General features: G+C 52.8%; 7 protein-coding genes across 7 annotated transcripts; 3 read left to right on the top strand and 4 right to left on the bottom strand.

The window, feature by feature from the left end:
- Positions 1-210: 210 nt before the first annotated feature.
- On the bottom strand, positions 211-2,599 carry PPTG_17699 (hypothetical protein). Its single transcript, XM_008915651.1, has one exon. The coding sequence runs from the start codon at positions 1,189-1,191 to the stop codon at positions 664-666; it is 528 nt and encodes a 175-aa protein (XP_008913899.1). The 5' UTR covers positions 1,192-2,599; the 3' UTR covers positions 211-663.
- On the top strand, positions 1,787-3,600 carry PPTG_17700 (hypothetical protein). The gene has a single exon (XM_008915652.1). It carries the CDS (start codon positions 2,000-2,002, stop codon positions 2,990-2,992), a length of 993 nt encoding a protein of 330 aa, XP_008913900.1. The 5' UTR covers positions 1,787-1,999; the 3' UTR covers positions 2,993-3,600.
- A 24-nt stretch (positions 3,601-3,624) lies between these two features.
- PPTG_17702 (AGC/AKT protein kinase) lies at positions 3,625-7,901 on the bottom strand. Its single transcript, XM_008915653.1, has 4 exons — positions 7,029-7,901; positions 6,802-6,961; positions 5,381-6,727; positions 3,625-5,308 (listed from the first exon to the last, which is right to left on the bottom strand). The coding sequence occupies exons 1-4, from the start codon at positions 7,802-7,804 to the stop codon at positions 4,892-4,894; spliced, it is 2,700 nt and encodes an 899-aa protein (XP_008913901.1). The 5' UTR covers positions 7,805-7,901; the 3' UTR covers positions 3,625-4,891.
- PPTG_17701 (hypothetical protein) lies at positions 3,634-5,182 on the top strand. The gene has a single exon (XM_008915654.1). The coding sequence runs from the start codon at positions 3,757-3,759 to the stop codon at positions 4,801-4,803; it is 1,047 nt and encodes a 348-aa protein (XP_008913902.1). The 5' UTR covers positions 3,634-3,756; the 3' UTR covers positions 4,804-5,182.
- Positions 7,902-8,240: 339 nt separating the features above from the next.
- PPTG_17703 (hypothetical protein) lies at positions 8,241-14,634 on the top strand (the record flags this gene model as incomplete). The annotated part of the gene is made up of 2 exons (XM_008915655.1): positions 8,241-14,429; positions 14,590-14,634. The coding sequence occupies exons 1-2, from the start codon at positions 10,260-10,262 to the stop codon at positions 14,632-14,634; spliced, it is 4,215 nt and encodes a 1,404-aa protein (XP_008913903.1). The 5' UTR covers positions 8,241-10,259.
- Positions 8,791-9,485, bottom strand: PPTG_24193 (hypothetical protein; the record flags this gene model as incomplete). Its single annotated transcript, XM_008915656.1, has 3 exons — positions 8,791-9,012; positions 9,085-9,219; positions 9,318-9,485. 3 exons carry the CDS (start codon positions 9,483-9,485, stop codon positions 8,791-8,793), a joined length of 525 nt encoding a protein of 174 aa, XP_008913904.1.
- A 243-nt stretch (positions 14,635-14,877) lies between the features above and the next one.
- Positions 14,878-16,435, bottom strand: PPTG_17704 (hypothetical protein; the record flags this gene model as incomplete). The annotated part of the gene is made up of 1 exon (XM_008915657.1): positions 14,878-16,435. One exon carries the CDS (start codon positions 16,433-16,435, stop codon positions 15,032-15,034), a length of 1,404 nt encoding a protein of 467 aa, XP_008913905.1. The 3' UTR covers positions 14,878-15,031.
- Positions 16,436-17,469: the final 1,034 nt, after the last annotated feature.

The following is a 17,469-nucleotide window of genomic DNA, read 5'->3' on the forward strand; positions in this document are numbered from 1 at the left end:
ACACTCTCGATTAGCGACGCTCAGACACTTTGGACTGCTTTCGGTCCTGATGACACAACAGTGTGGAGTTGGCCTAAGCCCAATATCTCAGCAAGTACGTTGGGAAGTGGAGCTCCTTCCCCTTCTGCACTACCGAAAACCACCCGAAGTGCGTTACTACTGGATGCATTTCTAGCTCAGCCATTCGAGACAGCAGAAAAGTGCACAACTCTGATGAAGACTGTAGTTGAAGCCTATGATAGTGACTGGAGTGATCAAGAGAAGCAACAGGTTTGTGTGGACAGAACGGGGGAGGCTGGTGTTGGGTCGAGTGCAGTGTACTTACAGCTACCTGGACTACAAGATTTGCACGACAAACCTGTAAGCATCGTACAGGATCTGCAGGCGTACTTGCTGTATGTAGCTACGAAGTTTGAATATGAACCGAGTATCCTCGGGTTACGCCCCAGTCCACCCCGTGAAGAAGCAGCTCTCTCGACATCGTTAACGTATCCGATCGGAGGATATTTTGCTGCGTTAATGGTATCTCAGATTCTATTCGCTTCACCGCCAAGCGAGGCAGATGAATCCCCCAATGAAACGCCATTGTGGTCCAATTCAACGGCAATGGAGCGTGGAGCCTCGACGTTTGATCTCGTAGTTCCACTGGAGGATAACGCAGCTCTATACAGGAAGGGCAAGAGCGTGGTGGGTCGTCTTGTAGCGGTGGACAGCTCTACACTCATGAACGCATGGGGTGAAAAAGTGGAGCTTAGCGCAGTTCGAGTGACGGATGGCTCGCAGTTCACAACTGCAGTACTCATAGGTCAGGGTGAGAACTCGGTTACCTCGGTCGAATTCCCACCTCAGAAGCTCTACTTTTACTGGGGATACGCTCGCCGTGTGGCTCAGATCACATTCGACAGCAGTACGACTCGCTTCGGCAAGTCGATGATGCGCTACGTCATGAATTGGACGTTGCCTTCTCGACTCCCGACTGGAGTCGTATCTACGTCGGCACCGACCACTCCCAGTCTCAACGTAAGTTTCTTGTACGATGATTTGCCACTGATGGTGCAAAGCAGTTCGTCCTCGGACGCAGCGTCGTCCGTGTTCGATATCGATCCCCAGACGGGTGCAGTAGTGCATCGCCGTCTCGTATGGCAGCTTACAGCGCAAGTTGAAGACCGTCAGGTGCTTGATGTCTGGCATAGCGACCTTGCTGCAGGGTGGCTGCCGATTCTTTGGATCGAAGAAGAGACCGGTATGTCTGCCACAGCGTCCGCTACGATGACAAATCTAGGTCCATTCACAGCCAAAACGTTGTCATTACTAGGATTCGTTGTAGGCGCTTGTGTCATCGTTGTCGGCTGTGTGCTGGGGTACATTTCTGTCCGACGAGCACGGCTGATACGACGACAGCGCTTCCTTGCTATCGTCCCAGAGGCGATCGTGAATGGTGGAGATGTAGTAACACTGAAGGACGTTGGGAGCGTTGATATAGAAGAAGGCGCCGACGTGGCTGATGCACCGACTGAGCCCATGCAAGCCACAGTTGATCGGACTGAGGGTATCGACGATGTTGGTGAAGATGAAATTAGGAGAGAGACCACTACTAGATTATGATCACCACCGCAGTGCACGCCTTAAATGAGACTGAGGTCAGCGTGTGTTCTGGGCCCATGCATTATAGAGAAGCGTAGGTTGCAAACAGTGTCATGCGTTTGTTGAAGCAGGTACAAGTATCTTTCTTGACAAACGTTTTTCCCATGTCGATAGAAGACCCTATCGCCATTAGCACTTGTCTCGTGGGCAGCAGTGATTCCTCTATCTGGCGTCAGTTGTCTCCCCTCACACGATAAGCTTCTCGTCGAAGATAAAGAGAAGCTTTAGGAAGCTCAGTCAGTATTCAGCTGTAGACAGCGTAAAGCTGCGCTGGTCGAAGGTGCCCACTCTTATTTCCGCTCGCCGCCAGAGCCGCAGCCTCCTCCCATAACGTCGTCATCGATCTCCATCGCACATGCTGCCGCTCTTCCATGGCCCGTTGCCACCGTCTGAGGAAGATCTGCCGCAGGATTCGGATGTCGTTCAGTACCTGGCGCGTCGCTTCGCCCGCATAGTGACGCTACGGCATCTCCAGCGGCCCTCGGAGAGGAACGCTTCCAACAGAAACAACAGGCGGCACCGCCCACCGTACCCGCGTAATTGCGCGTCCAGACGCCGCCAAGATGCGAGAGCCAGACGCCGCGAGGTGGAAGCCGAGCCAGAACCTGACGACGCCACCTTAGACACCGCCATCCGCTCTCTCCAGGCTCATATTGCGTCACTGGAGCGCTCAACGCTGCTGCGCGACTCTGCCACGTTGCTCTGGCGCGCCAATAGCTCGGCTGCGGCGCTGGATCTCACGCGGGAGTATTTCTTGCAGTTCGTACACGGCTACGACTCGGCGGACAGCGAGCGTAGCGCCATCACTAGCCGCTTCATGGCCAGCGTCTTCCGTCCGGACATCCTCTGTCGGGATTTCCAGGGCCTCCAGGCCTACATGGATCAGTGGGAAAAGTACACGACTTTCCACGAGAAGCTCACCTTCAGACTCAATACGGTACGGCTCGTAAATAACGAAGAAGATGACCCTCGCTGTGCCGTGACGGTCTATGCGAATGGTGAGCTCCACGTGACCTTCACGCAGGACACACTCAAGTTTCTATATCCTGCGCTCTTCACGCAGTCGCTGCACAACGCGCAAGAGCGAGAGATCGTCAACACGCTCGTGGGCAGCAGAGGCCGCCTCCCCACGGAACTGGTGCTGCACTTTGACCGACAAGGCCACGTCTTCGCGTTTGAGTCGCGGGTGAACCTCGTGTCTACTTTACTAACAGTGCTACACAGTCCATCGGCCGCCATTCACGTGCATCAGTCGTCGATCATGACAGCGGATGGCCACTGGCAAGCGGGGACTGATGCCGAAGAAGCTACAAGACGACAGCGGAAGCTGCCCAGGCAATTGCTTTAAGAGACTATTAAAAGGAGATGTAAAGAGGTTGGAGATGTTCCAGCGTATGGAGACACAAGGGCGGTGAGTGCGCCACAAGGGTACTATGAATCTGGATGTGATCACTCTTGGCCCGCGTGCGCTCTGCAGTGGGAGACCCGTCGAAATCACCGTTGAAAACCAACAGCCGACGGGTAGCACTCATATAGCGATGAAATGAGGCCCACACTCCCCCCAAAAGAGGGAGGAGAGACAGCGCTGCGAGCCATTAAGGCTGTAAAATCTTCCCTCGGAGAGAAGATCGGGTGCTATCAGCGTGCACCTGAGGTGCACTCCAACGATAAAGCGGACACCGCCGGGAAGACGGTGCTGGAACGACTTGAAGGACAGTGAGCCTTACGGACCCACGTCCCCGTCGAGTATCGTCACTGGGAAGATGGAGGAATTCAAGCAGAGAAGATTGCAGAGTGACGGGCTGAATGAGTGGCTACCGATTGAACCGTTGAAATTAGTTATTGTCCGTATAAGTATCCGGCACCTGTTAAATTAAATGCTTGACGCACTGCCGTCATTCTTTAGTTATGTTACCTACATCAATGAAGCAAAAACATGCGCAAAACACAAAAGCGAATGAAAAACTACAACAATGCATTGCCAATTTTGAATGATTCGTGCATGTTGAAGTGATATGTGTATTTTACGCGAACTTTCTTGCACTTTGCCAGAATGTAAGGGCGTTGTTGATCAAGTATCTCCTCACTACAGACTTCCTGCACATCAAGGGCATGGAGGGCTCTCTGGGTGGCGCGACCATGGCCGGTATGCCGTCGGCCGAAGTGGAGAAAGTCAAGGTGGCTGTGCTGGCGGCGGGTGCGTTCGGCATCGCCATGGCGACGCTGGCGGCTCGGCGCAAGCACGACGTCGTGCTCTACGCCCGCGACGCGGATGTGGTACAGTCCATCAACGAGACGCACCGCAGCCCTCGCGTGTTCCCGCAGTTCGAACTTCTGCCCAATATCCGCGCCACGACGTCCGTGGCTGAAGCCACTAGCGACGCCAAGATTGTGATCGTGTGTCTCCCGGCTCAGCTCACTCCCGACTTCCTGGCCCTGCACCGCGACGACATCCCGACGGACGCTGTGCTGGTCATCACATGCAAGGGGTTGTACCTAAAGACAAAGCAGCTGCTGGCCGTGCCTATTCTGGAGGCACTACAGCGCGACCAGCCTCTGGCCTTCCTCTCGGGTCCATCCTTCGCGCTCGAGCTCATGAACAACGCGCCGTCGGCGGTCGTCGTGGCTGCCAAACTGCTCTACCATGCGGTCTACGTGCAGCGACGTCTTTCCACCGTCGACTTCCGCATCTACAGCTCGCAGGATATCGTGGGCGTGCAGCTTGGTGGTGCTCTGAAGAACCCACTGGCCATCGGCGCCGGTATGGTTGAGGGCTCCGGCTACGGTATCAACACGCTCGCGGCCTACGTTACACGCAGCTCATTGGAGCTACAGAAACTCTGTTTGGCGATGGGTGGTCAGCCCATAACCATCTCTGGCCTCGCAGGCATCGGAGATCTCATGCTTACGGCCTTCGGTAGTCTCTCACGTAACCGGACGTTCGGTCTTCGCCTCATCCAGGGCGAGAAGGCCGAGGACCTGCTACGTGAGACCACAGTCGAGGGCGTCCCTACAGCCGAAGTCGCTGTCTACTTCGCCGAGCAATGTGGCCTCGACCTGCCTATCTTCCGCACCGTCAACGCCATGATCAAGGGCCACGTCAAGCGAGAGCAGCTTCAGGAACTGCTCATGAATCGACCTCTCAAATCCGAGACCTGATCGAGTAGAGGTGCACAAGAACTGAAAAATCTGTCGATGTAGTAAGGGATTCTTTTTTGTGTGTATACTCCCTCACTGCCTCCCCACCTCACCCGAGATTGTAATTGAATGAAAATTGACTGAATCGCTTGCTAAGGGAATTGCCAGCATCAGCGCTCGGGTCGTAAGCTGCTGAAGGCGGACCTTCATCGATAAACTCTGGGTCCACATATCTGGTATCTGTCTCGCCGCTGAGCTTTGGCGTCCAGTGGGCTTTGACTTCTCGTCGCAATAGTTTATCCCAGTCAATATGCCTAAAGAACCGACAGCCTTTGATGGCGTCCACGCCGCCCATGCGCTCCGATCCAAGTCGCTGCTTCGGGTCCTTGCACAGTAAACCTTTTACTAGGTCATATGCGTCACGCGGGAAGTCTGAGGGGAAAACCACGTCCGAATACGCGATTCGACTCAGCATCTTGTGCTCATTCTCGTCGTAGAAAGGGGACTCCCCAACCAGCATCTCGTACTGCATCAAAGGGCAACAAACAGCAATGAAAAAGTTAGTACAAAATAGAAAGACACAGACCAGGCAACGTACGATGACGACACCGAGACTCCACCAGTCGTAGGCCTTGCCGTAGTTGCGAGAACCATCAGCAGATTGTGCGAGCGCTTCTGGGGCCACATACTCAGCTGTCCCCGACAATGTCTTGACACCAAAGTTGCTTCCGTAAATGTGTTGCTTCGATAGACCAAAGTCGACCACACCGATGTGGCCCTCGGAATCAATCATGACGTTCGACGGCTTGAGATCGCGATAAAGAATGTTCAACTCGTGGAGATACGAGATGGCCAACACGAGTTCTGCCCCGTACAGCTTGGCGTCCTTGACACTCAGTCGGCCCTTCATGTTCAGATGGTAGAACAAATCTCCAGCGGCGTAGTACTTCATACCCAGATACAGCCGTTCATTGGTCTGGAAGGCAAAGACCAGGCCACAAATGTATGGATGATGGATCCGTTGCAGAATCTGTCGCTCTTCCATAGCGTTCTGCACGTCCGCCTGATCCATGTTATTCTTCTTGATAATCTTGAGAGCGAATACTCGCCCGTCCTTCTTGAAACGCACCAACATCACAGCGCCGAAGCTTCCTTTGCCCAGTACACTTAACATCTCGAAGTCCTGGATCGTAAGCGCCTCTGCTCGTCCACTCTCAGCCTCTGACACGGACTCGGACCCACGACCTTGTTGCTCTGATGTAAACATTTGTTGCTCCTGGTGCGTCATGTGCTGCTCCATTTGCTCCTGGTGTTTTGTATAGTCCGTTGCGTCCACAAACTCTTCGTCCTCGGTGATTCGAGGCACCGCAGCTGGAGTTAAACTGGTATCTGATAATGTAGTGACGGAAGGAGGGATTGGAGACGGACAGGGAGAGGGAACAGGAGGCGGCATGCCAGGCGACGGCTCTCCAACAAAAGTACTTGTGACGTCAACTGACGGTGGACGTGGAGGCATCATTGCAATGCCATGTTTGGTCGTTGTGGGAGCCGGAGGCGGGATCGACACTGGCTCCGTGCTTGGTGATGGCAGCGGCTCGGAGATGGAAGGAATTCCCAATATGAGCTGGCTAAGCGGCCGTCGGTTGTGGTTTGCTTGGGCTTCGGCATGTGCACGTGCTTGGGCCTCTTCAAGAGATGCTGCTGACTGCTGGATCTGAGTTGGTGGGGGCGCACTGGTTGACGTAGTAGCTGGTGCTGTTGCTGGTCCGGTTTCCTTGGATACGCTCATGAAATAATGCTCCAATGCGACCTGCACGTCTCCGCCAGCGCCGTCCAGAAAGTTGGCGAGACGATCTCGAGATACGTCCGTGCCAATGATGTTTGCCATCTGATCGATCTTGGCGTTCGTGAGTTGAATCTCGTCAGAAATGGAGTCCTTCCGACGCTACAGCATCAAGCGAAACAAGTCATCGTTAGTCAGTATTTGGCCCAATAAACTACCACATCATCATCACCCACCGAATGTGACTGCTCTTGCATAGTGAAGCTTCCCGTTGACATGGGTGTACCCATGACGCTGATTGTGAGGTTATTGACATTGACGGGGTCATCGGGCTTTGGCAGACTCTTGAGCGCGTTGGGTGTGAGTTTCGCGTACAGATACAAGCGCTGGTTGGCTCTGAACAGAGAGACAACAGGTCAATACTAAGCACTACAACCATCAGAGACAGCGTAAGAAAAATCACGTTTTGATGCGTTCGAGGCCCAGAAAGCAGCGGTGGATGCTGTTGTTGTAGCTGCTGATACCGACGGGACGCTCGTCCTTGCGCACGATCTCCTTGTCCTTCCACTTGTAGCTCGTGAGGAAGAAATAGTCCCCAGGAGCCAAATTCTTGCCCAGTGGCAGGCCTCGTATCACAAATTTATTGCGATCGTCTTCAGATGGAGCTTTCCACTGCAGCATTTTATTGAGGGAACTGGCCTTGAGCCACAGCCCGTTGCATTCAAGTGTCACCACGTCTCCATTGGCGAAATAAGGTCTTTGTGTAGCGGGTGAGGGGACCCCCAGGAAGGTTCCAGTGCGCCAGCCACGTTTACGTAGGCGGATAGTCAGGAATTTGTCGTTGCTGGGTGTGAGCAGGTCGTAGGCTGGATCTCCCCTTGTGAGTGTAGCGTAGTAGGCCTCCGACTTGCTTACCATTCCTTCCATAGCGCGTGGATGAAGCGTGAGACTGAGACCCGATTGGATGCTGGGAACGGAAGCGGGAGGAGGAGCATCGCCCAGCATCTGCGGCTGCTGCAGCGCTGAGGAGGAGGAGGAAGCAGCAACGGGAGACGACGCCACCTCAGCGAAGTACCAATTCAGGGCGGCACTCACGTCGAAGGCGCAGGCGTTCAGACACGTCAGGATGACGCTCTGCGGCACGTGCTCGCCCAGGATCGTACGCATCAGCTCCACGTCGCTCTCGGCCGACGCGTTCATGGCCGCCAGCGTCGAGGAACCGCCGGCAGCGGAGATCATGGAGATGTGAGTCTGTGACGGGAAACAACAAGTAGTCGAGAAAGTTCAAGCTCTTCCTAGAACTTGAACTTTCTCGAGGCTTCCTTAGGAAATCAAGAGCGCCGTCCCAATTAAAATGAATTGTGCCAACACTTTTGTGTATTTCTGTAAAGTAAATTGATACAATTATTGCAGTACAGACAATTTTCGTCCAAAAAAAATAAAAATTACACTGAAAAACATCAGTGCTGACTTCTAGCCATATTTTATTACTCAACGACAACGAACTTATAGAACTCGATGAAAATAAATTACACTGAAAAATATCAGTGCTGACTTCTAGCCATATTTTATTACTCAACGAAAACGAACTTATAAAGCTTTCGATGAAAACGTCGCTTGCCATCCCAGCCAATCAGATCTCTCGAAATATTTTTCCATTCCCATTTAAGTTGTGTAGAAAGCGAACCTAAAAGTGTTCAAGTTTTTCCTAGGAAATAGAAAGCCTGTTTCCAAAACACGAAGATATCTCAAAACCTGTATGTTTATCAAAGCTTTAACTGAACACGTATGTTTCCAAAACCGGTGATGGTCGTGGTGGGCACGACGCATGGAGTCGTCGCGGTGATAGGGGGACTGAAGGACGCAAAAGAAAGTCACATGCCCACAGGAGCGCTTCAAGAAAGCACAGATGCAGCACAAGTGCGCAGTTGTCGAGGTGCTCGTGGTCTTCAATCAGCTACAAGCACAACCTCATCCAATTCATGGTGATCACGCACTCCTGCCCCACATTTCTGTCGATGTTTGAACGCGCAGTGACCAGCAGCGTCAAAACAAGAAAACCTGAGTCTGGCTGCGAAGTTAACGATGCTCCATTTTCGAGAGAGGTAATGGCGCATGATGACCCTCACTGCTCTTGCGCTCCGACCGGCTAGGCGTCTCGACTGGGAGCGCCGCTGTAGAGGTGGTCACGAGCTATCTGGAGGCGTACGGCTGGCGCACGGAGGTTACGGCATCACAGAGTACCAGAACAGCGCGGCCATCACATGGTTGAGGAGGCGACAGCGAGTCTGAGGCTTCGAACTTTCAGGGCGTGATTTTCCAATCTGCGGTGTACTCAACAAACGCTCTGCACCCGTCACCTTCTCGACGCCGTTCGTGTCCGCAAGCTCCGTGTCCTCGCTCGGAACCCCTGTTTGGGCGTCACCACCCCGTTCCACGCTACTTCCCTGTCCAGTCCGCTGCCTTCGCGAATTCGATCAGTTCTGTGTCTTCGTTCTGAGGCTCCTCGCTTTCGTGACCTCGTCCGGCTCCGCAATCGCCGTGCCATCGTCCGACTCCGACATCGTGGCTTTATCAACATCGAGCCACCGCAACAGACGCGACCATGGACTCCAACGAGGACTCGAACATCGAGACACTTGTGCAGAAAGGAGCTATATAGGTCGAGCGGAGCGTTTGGAATGATCTTGTCAAGTCAGAACCAAAACGGGGCAAGTCACATATCGTCGTGAACCATCTCCGTGGAGAGTACCTGGCCAGACTTCGGGACGGCAGCTACGCGACCAAAACGACAACGCAGCATGTGTACGCCAATACTGCGACCTCGTTTAATAACGGCAAGTGGCGATATGAAGTTGCGCAAAGCGTCACATGACACTACAACTACTTGCCTGGCCAGCTGAGGCAAATTCTTGTCCATGTTCAGAATCCAGGTAATCCCGGCCTACCTCAACGAAGCAGAGAAAGATCTACAGTGCAAGCTTACGGATCTAAGATTCGCGGAAGCACTCGTGACCGGCACTCAAGAAAGGGTACTCTCGACGCACATATCCAACTACAAGTCGGCGGCTCTTGTACACGATGTGGTGATCGTCGAGCTGGGAAAGGTTTACCCAAGGACTGTTGAAGAAGCATGACGAATGGCCAACCAGGACAACACGGGATCACAGGGCGCCGAGGTCATTTCTAACTCATCGTTGTTGTAAGGGTTTGAGATGTGGAAGTCAAAGTCGAAATTCCTCTGTCACAGCGGACACCAGAGCGGCTCACAGCAATCCACATATCCGAGGAGACCCGATCTACGACACGACGCGAGAGATCCACTTGTTACCTGATACGCTCACAGAAGGCAACATCAGCAACTCTGACTGCGCTCCTAGTAGCAAGAGGCCCCGTACTAGACGTTGATAATAGTAAGGGAGGCACTGGTAAGCACGCTCTGTTCTTGTTGCTCGTGCCGCGCCGACCTTGCAGTCTCTGTAGAATTTTGTCGGCCATCAGTTGCTTGGGCCAATTGCTGAGTGCACTTGGGAGAAGTTCGTTCAGCTAGCAGCTTCATCCTACAGGAAACCTTGACGAATTCGTGGCCAGCTTGTGAAACGTCGTGACTTCTAATAGTTACGCTCGCACCCCTAACAGCTCCATCGGACGGCAACAATCTTAAGACTGCCAGATCGCGAACTAAAGCGCTCCAATGTGGCGCACGCGACGCAACACTGTGGACCGGGAAGCGCTGTCGCTGGTGGTGCATGGGCCCGAGTTCCGCAATGGCGAGCTGCTTGTGCTCAACCCGGACTTCTTCCCGGACGTGCAAGTGCTGGATCTAGTGGAGGTCTCGCAGCCAGAGCGGGCGCATCCGCGTCTCGTGCTTTCTGTCGAGTCACTTGCGCCTGTGCGAGGCAAATTGCAGGTGAGCGTGGCCAAGGAAATCGCGGCTCAGTTCGGACTCGAGGCCTTCCGTCCCGTGACTGTGCGTCGTGTGGATCAACGGGACGTGAGTGTGGATTTCGTGGAGCTGAGCTTCAAGGACCAATTCCTATCGAGAGCCGATATTTGGCGCTTCAAAGTCACGATGCTCGGCCAGTGCGTCTACGTGGGGAGAACCGTCGAGTGTCTCGGCATCCGCTCGCAGGTGGACGCTATTCTGGCCAACAACACGCAGCTCAACTGTGGAGTCATCGGAGACGCCACCAAGATCGTCGTCCGCTCTCGCTCTAGTCGCCTCTTTTGGCTCGTACAGATGAGTACGGAGATGTGGGAGTTCGCACCGGATGGAGAGATTTACTACGAGAAGCTACTGAATCGGCTACTACGTGTGCTGATAGCCAAGTGGAGTGAGAGCTCTGTGAGTCACTCGGTCACCATCATCGCCTTCTCCAGGAGCTTCTACGACGCCAACCAGTTTCCCGACGGGTTTGATCCGAGGAAAGCGCCATTTTCTGATCCTAGAAGACAAGGGTTTGGTCCAGGCTGTGGTGCTCCAGGCATCAACATGGCCAACGGCTACGGCCCCACTATCCACGTCGATCCCGTCTCAGGTCGCTACTATGAGGATTTCTACAAGGTGGTCGTCATGAACTTCACAGGGCCAGACTGGAATCGGCTGCTTTTACTACTTAAGAAAGAATTCGCTAGTTACTACGAGACGCATCGATGGCGCACCCCAGAAGAATTCTCTCCAGCGCAGTATGAAATCTGCCACTGTCCGAAGCCTGTGAATACCACTACAGAGCCAGGAAAACCAGGAACCCCCGGTGTCGACGACTCTGGATGTGACAATCAGTACGTGAAATGGACCAAATTACCTTCTGGAGTCCCGTCGCGAGCCAAGGACGGCAACATTCTAGAAGCCATCAACGTCACACTAAATGTGCTGGACAAACACTACATGGACCGAGACTTGAGTCGCACAGGACAGGGAATCGTCATGATGACTGCTGGATGCAGCATCTTCAACGTGAATAGCAAACTGGCAGAGATCACAGAGCAGCGGATGATGGACAATGGCGTGGGCATGGATATGATCTCCTTGTCCACACCTCCGTTGCATGTCGTTCCATTGTTTATCTACTCTGACCAGCCATCCACAAAGCCTGAAACGACTCCTGTTAACGTCGAGACGCCGAGTTTCCATCGTAAATTCTCCTTCAGTGAAGCTTCCGGTGCAAGTCAAGAGTCCAAATCGTTGGAAGCTGCATCATCTTTCCACGGGGTTCCAAGCTTAATGTCGACTTCGCAGCCTAAAAGTCCCGAGTGGGTGCGAGCTGGCACTGACGTTCTCCGTCGATCTTCCACTCCATCAACACTCAACACAACTGCTGCAGAGGTGGAGATAGCTGGGGAGAAGCTAACATACGACGTTCCTCACTGGGTGAACATCACGTTCTTAGACTTCGGGTGTCGCTGTGGACGGTCAACCACCAGTTTTCATCAGACTGAGCATTCAAGCCCAAGCACACTGAGTCCAAGTGCGCAGCGAGGATGGCATTCATGTCAGTGCCAAGTCAAGCGGAATCATCAGTTCAACCCGTTGCCGTCATTTCGAATGTTCGACGTCACTTCACCGTCTGAAAAGCTCGTGTTCCCAGTGACACTGCGAAATTTGATGCACAGAGACGTTAAGAGCGCCTCCAGTTTCGTGCTCAGTGCCGTCGCAGCTTGCAATCAACACGGCGAAGAGATCAGTACCAACAACAGCGAGAGTGGAGAGGCTTCCATCCCGATCAGGATCGCTGCGAGTCAGAATCGACTGCTCTTCGAGGCGAGTGAGCTCCCAGACTTGACGTCGTCAGTTCCACCACCAGAACAATTGCAGTTAAGTCGCTCTCCGGACTTTGATCCGATTGTGGCGTCGAGTCAACTACGCACAGCTACGAATGTAAGTGCGAGTCTGCATGCCCGAGCTGCCCTCGAAGAGTACGACGAGAGTGTATTCGCCCCCGTAGTGCGCAACGGAGAGATCAGTACGAGAAATCCACGAGATCGGCGCCTTGGGTTTATTCCTATGGAAAGTCACGACGAACACGACAGTGCCACGAGCGCAACAATTGCTGGTGACGGACATCTCGAGTGGTTTCTTCGCAATGCAAGGAAAGAGGCAGAACGTACCAGAGAGCGAAGCAACAGTGGCAACTTCAGGAAGGAGAGCTCGTTTCTACGTAGTGAAAGTGCCAGTATGATCCAGACGCTCCTATCGCCACGCAAGTTGAAGCCCAAAATACTGCAGTCTACTCCGTTAGATCGCACCAAGCAGCAGGAACCTCCTTCTGCTGGTATCCCGATAGAATCTCGCTCAGTTCCAAAGGCAGAAACAAACGCCTCCTTTTCCCTGGAAGTGATGCTCGGGAACTCTATGGATACCCACGGATCCTATCGCAATATGAATTTTACCTCTAGGCCATCGTCGACATCAAGCTGCAGTCTGTACGGCACTCCATTGAAGAATCGAGACGAGGGATTCCATCCGCTCACACGTGCGATGACTATGACTAAAGAACTACCGTCGATGTCTGGACGTTCACCTGTGTATTCATCACCGCAAGGAAAGGACAGCTTTACCAGCAAATTGATGAACAACCAGCGGCGCCTGAGCAACCCAGGGTCTCCCCTTGGAGGTTTGCGCAGGAATCAATCGGAATTGTTCCGAACGCCGGGAAGTCTCAGCTTTAAGGCTTCGTCAGCTACAGATACAGCTGCATTGACCCCCATTGACCACCGCAAGGCAGCAGTTAATCCGTTCCGATACACAAGAGGCCAAGGTTCGCAGCATCTTTCAAGCGACCGACGTCGATGGAGTCACCTCTTTCCAGTGTCTAACCACATCGCACATCGCTCTTCTAGCGACATTATAGGGGAAGTGGCAACACAAGATGGCGAGCCATTATTCCTCGGGCCAAACTGGATGAGCCTTACGTCTCCAGCTATTCTGCCATTGACAACCGATCACTTTCCGTCTCCACAGGAGCTCCGTCAAGGCTATACTGAAGCATTCTACACACTGACAATCCCCACTACAGCCACGCAATCTCCAACGATCGAGTGTGTGCCTTGCTATCGCAACCACGACGAACTGTTGATCGAAATGATCTGCCAGCGATTGGCTCGTGACTTCCAGCTCGTTTCAAGCTGCGACTCCACTGCGTCACTCATGGGAAGTGACCCAACGCCTGGGAGTCGACGAAGAGTTTATCATTTGAGTATGGGGCACCGCATCCACCAGCTCATTTACGACGCAGAGCGACAGACCGTCGAAGTCAAGAGATTCGTACAACGCGAGCCACACGACCCCGAAGTCGCGTTCACGTCGTACAATTACTCGCTCTGGGTGGGACTCACTCAGTCTTTCCAGCCACATCAACAGATTTTCCATCGATATCCTCAACCGGAAGATAACTGGAACGCCCTGGACAATCTATTGTGTGGATACTTAGACGACATGGCAGACACCATGAAGTGTCGTCGAATTCGGTTTGCGATCGTGCCTCCAGTGATTACCAGCGAGGAAAGTGACGAGTCCTCCACTACAACTTACACTGCAAAGTTCTCCAAGTTCATTGAGTATCTGCAGTCTCGTGTCGCTCCCTCGGAGTTCGGAGATCTCGAGCATATTGTCATCAATATGGTACTGGACCACCCTGAGGCTACAAGAGAAGCAAGAAAGATCCCACATCTGGGAGGGAATCGCATGCTGAGTTTTAAGATGGCGTGCAAGGCGTCGACATTGTCGGTCTCGAAGTTTGAGGACTCTAGAACCGAGTGGGCCATGATGCGGTTGGAAGAAACGATGGACATCTCACGCTGTTTCCACCTCGATGTGCGATGGTTAGCGTGTAGTGGAATCGCAGCGGATGAGTTTGTAGGAACGGTACGACGTCGCGCCAAGCAGGCGGGATTGGATTTACGTCGAGTCCCGGAGTATTCGAGTGTCTCTCGCGTCCAGATTCACCCCCTGATAGCTTCTGTGTTTCTGCCACTTCCCGTGCGAATATCCGAGTCTTTCGTCGCAGCACTCACTCAAACACTAGACTTTGTATTGGACGATGAACGAATCGCGGACGGGAGCGGCATAGGCTACGGACTCGGAATCGACCAAGAGACTTCGGCCAACAAACCCAGAACCAACATACGTGGCCATCGTCGCTCTCCTTCAGCCACCGCTCGCTTGTTACTGGAGCGTTGGCAACAACGTGGATACAAACAATTCATCCACAGACGAGTGCCAGTGTTTGTGCGTATTATTCACGACGGACTCATCTGGATCCCTGGCTACGACTACGACCGCAAAGGCGACGGAGCTGCTAGTGTGACTGCCACTGAAACGTTATTTCAACAAGTGTGCAACACCATCGAGTCGCAGTGTGGCGAACATCCAGATGGCAATGTATATCTCTAGACGATAGACGTCTCATTCTCATCGATTTCTTCACTTACACACTGAACAATTCTACACATAAAACCACATCAAGCTCAACACTTGACGTCGCTCGGCTCCCCACTGCAGCTACCCGAGTCTCCCTTCACCGTAATACCTGAAAAGGTCCAGCCTGAGACGACCTTCGGATTGACAAGAATGTCATAGATGTTGTCTGCAGTGCCCGAAAGCCCCGACACTGTGACGTCGGTGATTTCCACGAGACTGGATGCATCGCCAGTGTAGCCTCCTTTTTCCTTGCTGTAGTCCGAGTGGATGACGATGGCATTCTTGACGTTCGTCAGCGTGTTTCCAGTGTATGACGCACCCGTGACTGTGCCGTGCTTGCCGATGATGGTCTTGATTCGGATACCGTTGACACTGTCGATGATTTTGTTGTTCTTGACCGTTAGACCACTCACAATGTCGGATTTATTGACTAAATCGCCACCAAGAGAACCGATCGAGATACCGTGACCGCCACTGCATGTGTTGCCTGTGAAGGTGGTGTCGTTACTGGACTGCATGGCGAGACAGTCGTCCTGGTTGTACACAGTGCAGCCAGAGATCGTGAGTCGGAGGTTGCGACTCAAGTCGAAGCCATCCGTGTTCTTGGCCACGTTATCTCCAGCCTTGGAGTTCAGAGTCAAGCCACTGACAGTCGTGTCTTCCGAGTCGAGGATACTGAATGTGCGGTAGGGCGAGTTCTTGATGTTGAAGCCCTTGACTGTAGACGACATGACGCGCTTGAGACGAAAGAAGACGGGGCGAGTGATCGAAGTGCCCTTCTTCCAGTACAAATCTCCCTGACCGTCCAGAGTTCCGGTGCCCGTGACGGTGAGATCGGTTCCAGTCAGAAGGATGAGAGGACCTTCCCATTCTGCGTATTCGAACGTCGTCGTGCCTTCAAACGTGATGGTCGCTCCGTTGGCGACCTTGGTCAAGTCAAGTGTAGTGCTCGCTGGTACACTCAGATCTTTGATCACGATGCTCTTGCATGATGATACGTCGGCTCCCTTGGAGTAGGTACCAGTCAATGTGCACGCAGTGGAAGTAGAGGCAGCACCACTTGAAGCAGTAGACGATTGCTGCTGAGTCGATTGACTGGAATCACTCGAGGTCTGTTGCTGCGTCGCTTGGCTCGAATCGGTCGACGATTGCTGCTGCTGCTGTGTGGATTGACTGGATCCCGCTGAAGGCGTTGAAGCACTGGAACCTTCTTCACTGGACCATTGCTGGGTGGGGGATCCCGTGGAAGGTGCTTGCGTCCAGCCGCTTTGGCCAGTTTGACTCGATGTGCTTGGCCCTTGTTGGCTGTTGGAACCGGCAGTACTCGTGGAGGTCGAAGGGATTTTGTTTTTGGCGTTGCATTTTGGCTTAGAGCTCTGTCTCATCATCTGCCCACCGTGGGCAGCGCTGACCACAAGCGCGAGCACTATCGTGGACGAGAGGAATTTCATCTTGCTTGTTCACTTGTTGATGAGTTCAAGAATGAATTGTCGTTGGAAGATGCTCAATCTCCAAGACAAACAAACCATCGCAGTTATTGTGATTGGAACATCATCTCTTTGCTGATCGACAAACGACATTAAAACCGGGTGGTCGAATGCAAAGACTGTGGTCGCTATCATTTGTATCTTCGACACAAGGTTGACCATGCGGTGTGAGCAGTAGCAAAAGCGAAAGCATGGAGTTTGTCGAGACGTTGCAACTTGTTCAGGCGAACGAGTCCTTGTACAAGAGCGAGGTCAGATTTGCACTCCGAGATGGTAGACGAATACCCTCGCAGACATTGCTGAATCCTTCACACGTCAAGAAATGGCGCAGCATCACCTTCGCTTTCAATTGATCTAGAATACTGTACGATAGTATATGCACGTTGGTGAAGCATTTATCTCACAACTACTATAACTCTCTCTGTTCGTTGCTGCAAGACTTCACGTCGAATATGATCTGAGCCGGGTACAGTCGCTGAGTCAACATGTCAAAACTCACGTTCTGCAGCGTTTTTTCTCGTTCCGGTCCGACACATGGGGGAGCACTAGATGGGACAGTTGTTTTGTACTTTGACGCCGTCATCAAAGCAACCAGCGAACCGATACAGACGATCCCCTCGGTAGGCATAGCGTTTTGAGCCTCCAATTTATTCCTGTCTAAGGGTATTCCTATCCATGAATGTACCGCAGAAATGGATCCGAGTACCTTCAGCTTGGAACAGTACACAAAATATACTAATGGAGACGACTGATGTAGCTCGTTACTGGCGATTCACCCTGTTTTGCTCTCCTGTTGCCAGTTTTGCCTCACCACACCAAGATACCCTCCTCTCTAGCCCAGCCAGATCACCTCACACTCACCAATACGACTGCTGTACAAATACATGTATGCTAGCACCATGCTCACATCCCTAGTTTGTCCAATACAGAGCTATATTCATGGGCTCACAGAATCTACGGCCTTCCTCTGGTTCATTACAAGCAACGATCTGGAAGCT

Source organism: Phytophthora parasitica (assembly GCF_000247585.1).
Source record: "Phytophthora parasitica INRA-310 unplaced genomic scaffold supercont2.73, whole genome shotgun sequence".
Lineage (NCBI taxonomy): Eukaryota > Oomycota > Peronosporomycetes > Peronosporales > Peronosporaceae > Phytophthora > Phytophthora nicotianae.

Excerpts from the sequence above, each read along its gene's own strand:
- PPTG_17699 (XM_008915651.1), bottom strand. The coding sequence starts at position 1,191 with ATGCCAGACATCAAGCACCTGACGGTCTTCAACTTGCGCTGTAAGCTG.
- PPTG_17700 (XM_008915652.1), top strand. The coding sequence starts at position 2,000 with ATGCTGCCGCTCTTCCATGGCCCGTTGCCACCGTCTGAGGAAGATCTG.
- PPTG_17701 (XM_008915654.1), top strand. The coding sequence starts at position 3,757 with ATGGAGGGCTCTCTGGGTGGCGCGACCATGGCCGGTATGCCGTCGGCC.
- PPTG_17702 (XM_008915653.1), bottom strand. The coding sequence starts at position 7,804 with ATGATCTCCGCTGCCGGCGGTTCCTCGACGCTGGCGGCCATGAACGCG. Across the intron at positions 6,962-7,028 it reads GGCCTCGAACGCATCAAAAC|AGCCAACCAGCGCTTGTATC; the intron begins GTGATTTTTCTT and ends CTCTCTGTTCAG. Across the intron at positions 5,309-5,380 it reads GGAGTCTCGGTGTCGTCATC|TACGAGATGCTGGTTGGGGA; the intron begins GTACGTTGCCTG and ends CCTTTGATGCAG.